This window comes from Eufriesea mexicana, unplaced genomic scaffold (genome assembly GCF_001483705.2).
Source record: "Eufriesea mexicana isolate 0111107269 unplaced genomic scaffold, ASM148370v2 scaffold70466, whole genome shotgun sequence".
Taxonomy (NCBI): Eukaryota; Metazoa; Arthropoda; class Insecta; order Hymenoptera; family Apidae; genus Eufriesea; species Eufriesea mexicana.
Window position 1 is genome coordinate 110,051 of NW_016974771.1, and position 6,794 is coordinate 116,844.

The 6,794-nt window shown below is 29.3% G+C and overlaps 1 protein-coding gene across 1 annotated transcript in view; it reads left to right on the forward strand.

Annotated features, from left to right (window-relative positions):
• The window catches only part of Moe (moesin), a 35,569-nt gene that overhangs the window by 13,217 nt on the left and 15,558 nt on the right, over positions 1-6,794 (forward strand). Inside the window, exon 4 of the mRNA XM_017910072.1 lies at positions 1,421-1,447. Within this exon, the coding sequence (XP_017765561.1) occupies positions 1,421-1,447 (27 nt within the window). The remainder of the gene's footprint in view (positions 1-1,420; positions 1,448-6,794) is intronic.

Genomic DNA, 6,794 nt, shown 5'->3' on the forward strand with positions numbered 1-6,794 from the left:
ACATGTATTTTGTATCTTTCTTAACCCTCCCATTTCCAAATTAATAATTACAGATATTTATCTATAACTTCTCTGCCTCGCACAGAGAAAATATGCTATTTACACAAACATATGGAGATAATCAAAAAGAAAAAGAAAATTATCTATAGTACTCTGTATAATTAGTTTCTTATTAGAGTAGCATACTGTCTCGTAATTCCAAATTACGAGAGCCACAGTGGAATCGAGAGGGTTAACAAAGGATGAGACAAAGTCTGACCAAACAGAAGTCTGATGCATTGCTAAGTTTAAGCCAGTGACTTAAACTATCTGTAGCAGTTTTAAACCAGTATATATATTAGTAGCCATGTACTAAACGATAACAGTCTAAACTGTTTTCCTTCACTTTCAGCCCACCGATGAATCAATCTTTTCGACGTGCCCTGTTCGTAGAAGGCCACTGATCGGGTGTATTTTTCCTAACCGTTTGATCGCACATAGAAACTCAGCGATCGTGCTTAACGAATTCACGTAGCAAGCAGCTTTGGTGTCCCATGCTCCACGAGGGTGGTTCCAAGTGCACGAATAGTCTTTGGAGTTAACACTAGAACAACCAACGATTGACGTATACCTACTTCTACCGGAGGGGTCAAAATGACTTGTTTCATAAATTTATAAGTCATTTAAGAAAAGACATAGCAATTTTTACGTTTTTATGTATTTTTCTATTTCCTCAGCGAAAATTGAATATAAAATGAATAACAATAATAATATAATAACAATCATTTAAAAAATAATTATGCATAAACGCATCGCCCAGGGTTCTTCTGACTGACCTGGCTTTCGAACCCTCGGTGACTTTCGTAAAACCACGTGTACATGCAGTGGAAAACTTGCGATACTACATAATATATGTTTTTTATAGTAATTTTGTACAAAGTACATGTACGAAAATATATTTAATTTTCTAAAAATGTATTCGAACCATTGCAAAGATAATATGAGAAACTTCTAAAATCACAAGTTTACCTACGTTCCGTGGGGGGTCAAAGTGACTCATCTCGGTACATGGAGGTATACTGCATAAAATTTTACACCAAATAGAGAAAAAAAAAAGAAAACTGCTTTACAGAATGAATTATTTGCATATTTTAGAAAAAGTTATACAAAATTTTAGGGAACAAAATGTATTGAAAATGAATACTAATTGTAAGAAATGTCAAACAGGTCATTTTGACCCCCCTTGATAGATCTAGTGTTAACGTGTTCTCGTGCAATTTTCTCGCTGTGCTATTGCTTGATTTATCATTGCGACGAGTCACATGGTGACTTCAATGGCGAGCATGTGGCCAGACATTCACAATAGCTTGTTCGTATACTTTAACTTTAACGTATTTTCATTCTTTGAACGCATGCCAACCGCAATACTAACAACTGGAAGAGTGGACTACTTCCGTTCTTGTCTAGGGTAAGTTACCACGAGTTCAATCAGCGTAATCAATTATGTTTCGCATTACGTTTTCGAATTATACGAGAGCATTGCCAATTAGAAGTTCAAAGCCATTTATTGTACTTTTATGTACGATGCACGAATACTCAGGAATTTAATCGCGTTCATCTTGATAAGTCTGTTCCTGGTTAAATATATGGCGGAATGTACTTTCGTATTTCGATCATGTGCGTTTATGTCCCTTTTTGTTTTTGTTTACATTCGTGTAAATGTGAGTGTGAAAAGAGGTATAGCAAATTGTTATTTTTGATACATATAAATACGAGTATCAAAAAGATATATTATTATATATTATTTAGTGTAAGTATTTCTTGTGAAATAGTGTAAGTGCTATTTTTGCTATGAAAGGGATAATAATTAATTATTTCCTTTATGTATTAATAACGAATAATAATCTTTTTTATCGATTTGAGTGATCGAAGTCGAAATGTGAAGAGTAAATATGAGTATAAAGAAATTCAAGATATTATTGAGGATTGATATCATTTTTCTAATATGAAGTTTAAATAAGAGTATAAAGAGAGGTACGTGATTATGTCAATTTGGTTTAGATAATAGGTGTCAGTTTTGCTATTAAAGGAGTAATAGATTATCGTTTATGAATATAAACAAGCAGCTATTTTTCAAGTCAGAGATTGAATTATTGAAGTTTATAAGGGATTCTATTTTTGAAATAATTATCGAATGTAATGACACAATTTGTCTTCGAATGTTAGAATCGTGCTTGGTACTGTACCGGTTTTCTTTCTCATTTATATATACTTGTCAGGTGATAAATGTAACTATTGTATGCAAGCATTACGTATCTCTGCTTCGATTATAGTCATTACATTTAAAAATAAACAGTTTTTAATTTACTCGTTGAATGTGGAATTGTCGAAGGTCAAGTAAAATAATTGAATATTCCTATTGTCGAATATCAAATGGTTGAATATTAATTTGTTGAATATCAAGTTGTCGAATATTAAGAAGTTAAATGCAGAATTGTTAAATACTGAGTATTCAAATATCGAATTGTTAAATTCTAAATAATCAAATATCAAATTATCAAATATTAAATAGTCAAATATCGAATTGAGGAATACTAAATAGTCAAATATGAAATATTACATAATCAAATATTGAATTATCAAATATAAAATCGTAAAGTATTAAATTCTTGAATATTAAATTATCAAATATAAAATTCGCAGATATTAGCATAATAAAGTATTAAATTATGAAATGTGAAATCGTCAAATATCAAATTATCGAATATCGATTCGTTCAATATCGAATTTCCAAATATGAAATCGCTGACTATCGAATTCTCAAATATGAAATCGTTGACTATCAAATCCTCGAATATTAAATTATCGGATATCAAACCGTTAAATATTAAATTCACGAATATGAAAATTAAAAAGTTTCAAATTCACAAATATAAAAATTAAAAAATATCAAATTTACAGATACGAAAATTAAAAAGTATCAAATTTACAAATATTAAAATTAAAAAATATCAAATTTACAAATATAGAAATTAAAAAGTATCAAATTTACAAATATAGAAATTAAAAAGTATCAAATTCACTGATACGAAAATGAAAAAGTATCAAATTTACAAGTATGAAAATTAAAAAGTATCAAATTTACAATTATGAAAATTAAAAAGTATCAAATTTACAATTATGAAAATTAAAAAGTATCAAATTTATAAATATAGAAATTAAAAGGTATCAAATTTACAAATATGGAAATTAAAAAGTATCAAATTTATAAATATAGAAATTAAAAAGTATTAAATTTACGAATATGAAAATTAAAAGGTATAAAATTTACAAATATGGAAATTAAAAAGTATCAAATTTACTAATATGAAAATTAAAAAATATCAAATAGTCGTCGGATATCAAATTATCGAATCTCATTATAAGAATCCACCTTATAATACTCAGTGGCTCCCCCTTTCACTCTTCAAGCCAATCTGCCTTATTTTCCTGAAGACCTCGATCCTCTTCAGCAAAACTATCATTCCCAGTTCTCATCCGGCATCTTTACGATGTTCATCGTTTCTAATTTGTTTACATATATCCTGAAATGGGAGAGGCACGGAAAACGATCGGGATTCGCGCATTGTCATTTACCGTATATTAAAATAGCTTCGAATAATTAGTTGTTTACTTGTACTTCTGTTATAATTCCACAGTACAACCGCATAACGTTTTCAAATCGTGACTAGTACGATTTATCGGTGTCCTTGGAGCACGCTTCCAATGTCTATCGTACAATAGTATATTTCAAATGGAGCGGCATGTTTTGAGAAATATATCTCAAGACAATTTACACGAAACGCTCTGTATAACCATTTCACGTAATCACTATACAGATCGTTTCTAATTAGAGTTCAAACACTTCCGTGTTCATATGACTCGAGTAACCTGGATCGAGTTTCGAGGAATTTTCATAAGTATTTCATATTTAAAAATAACGTACTTCCCAAAATTATTCATAAAATTAAATTTAAATTATACATAAATATTTCACGTCGTATTTCACAGGAAATGTAAATTGTTTGTATCGAAAATTAATTTTTAAAGGTATCTTATTTACCAATCATAAGTTACTATAGTAACAGAGATCAGACTTGGACCTTTTGATGGATTTTCAAATTTCATTATTTTAAAATTATCTTTTTAATTTATCGAAATAATTCGTTTGTGAATTAATACGAATATTTTATAAAGTATTTCCAACAAAAAGTAAATTAATGTATTTACAATTAAATAATTTATTTATCACTTCGTGAAAGAAATTATATATTAATTCTTACTTGATTTTGACAGAAATGTTTAGTTTCTTAATAAAATATCAAATTTTTATTACTATTTATTGACATTGTTATTACAATTATTACTGTACTTATTGTTCAATATTTATATTGAATATTATTTCGAAAACAAATTTTAAGAAATAGTTCTTCGATTTATTATTTAATTATGTATATCAAAATAACATCAGTTAGTTATATTATCTATCAAGTAATTTTTAAATTTGTTTGAAATAATTACTTTTAAATTATTATTTGCAATAAATTTCGTCCAAGTCTGGTTAGGAAAATATATTCGGCATAATATGTTATGTATATTATATTTTATATAATATATAACGAAGGAAAGTATATTGAGTGAGACGTTTGATAGACCCTTGTTAATTTGTCATTGAATGTCTCAGCACAATGGTTACACCTTAACAACAGAGTGCTTCTTTGTTCTAAGTCACTCAAGACGTAACAATTAAGTTCTTGTTGTAAACCAATGATAACGAGTTCCTCGAAACATTAAGTTAACATTTTTTTACGAAATTTTATGTATCAGTTAAGAACGGTATTTAGTTCTTAATTACAATAATGACAATAGTTCGTCGAGGATGAATTGATTTGACATGTTTATGTTACTTATCAATAATATTTTACTCTTTAGATCATCTGTATCTTTGTTTTCAATTTTTCCATTAAGTGAAATTATTCTATTTTTATCAAGTGGAATTAAAATAATTATACGAATACAAAATTTTGGAATAATATCAAAGTAATTCTACTAATTATCTTTTTATACATTTTGATCCTTTAACTGGGGATGACGAGTTAACTCATCGTTAGAAAATGCTTATTCAGAGCCTAAGATCAGTAAATTCGTCATGGAATTTTAAAGAATTACACAAATTTGAAACTCGTTATATCTATATCAATCGATGAAATAAATTTTGTTTAGATTATGCAACTAATTAGTCAGAACTTTCTTCAGACCTAAAAATGATTAAGAAATCATTGATTTCGGTCAGTTCTATTTTAATGAATGCAAATGAAAGTATAGATTAATATGTATGTAATATAAATTATAAATTACTCAGAAAATGAATTATTACGTCTAAAATAAAATAGTCGGTGTAATGAGCAGTTACATATACCAAATGGCATGATAAAGATAAATAATTATACACATATAATCACGTTTCTATCTTTACAATAAAAGTCAATATTAATTTTGCCATAAGCAGCTGTATACCCGCAGTAATTGCCAAGATAAAATACCCGAAACAAGTCATTTTGACTTATTTGACAGTTATAGTATTAACAACGACGTAACTTTAATACAATTTTCTGATGTTTAACCCTTTGCACTTGACGATTTTTTGGCTGAAAGAGGATAGACGTTCAAAGATTTTCTACTATAAAGCTGACGATATTTTTTTGAGCAGTAAATAAAAAATCTATGTTCGAAATTTTATCAAATGGCGACTGAAGGGCGTCTCTCAAGTGTAAAAAGTTAATAATGAACCCCATGGACGAATTAACTCTTCTAAAGTTTGTCATTCATAAATTTTCTTTGCTCGATAAGCGAATTCCCCAGTTAAAAGGTGTGTAAAACTGTCCACTATCATTTTCATCCTCGATCTCAGCGGAATTGTAAAACAAAAGCAGTATGTGACAACATTGGCAAATAATTGCAGGTGGTTCCGTGTGGCCTTCGAAAATTCTGGCACGTAAGACTGTGATTAAAATTCTCTAAACCCGTAGACGTGAGCCAAGAAATAATTGCCCCAGCGCCTGGATTAAAATCCTCGAACTAAATGATAACACGCTGTTTGACCAGACTATCGCTTTATGCAATGATGGTAACTTTAACGTGTTAGTGTTGTGGAATGGAGGACAATTTGAGACCTTAACCTGTTTTGAAAAGATCGTATAATATCCTTGAAAGACCAGTAACCTGGTCCTTTTTTGCTCCATTTGCCTGAACCCAATTGAATCTTACAACCATTAATTTTGGCCAATTGAAGTTTAGCTCCTTTCGTTTGTCGCATATGGAAGACTGTATTTATACTGTACAAGTCTAGCAAGTTGATAGTCGAGATAACAGGAGCACGATGTATCTCTGGTACCCTGTTCACAAGCCTAATCCCATTTTTGATGATCTTGAGATCCATGCTCTTAGTTCCAGACGATATTTTCTGACATGCTGATAGGACATGTCACATTGCCATTCTTTTTATTTTAAATAGTTAATACTGATCCTATACCTACACTACTGCTTCACAACTCATTTCCATTTTGTCTTCATCCTGTTCACTGTTTTCGTCACACCATGCAATATAATCCTATTTGTAGATGTGACACACGTAGCTGATAATTCGTGAGACCTAATCTTACAGTTGTGTTGGAGAAGGTAGACCTATTATATTGTCCAAGCAGACTGCATTCCTTCCATTTATTTATAAAATAAAAAATTTATTATATGATAATAATGATAATAAAATAAATATA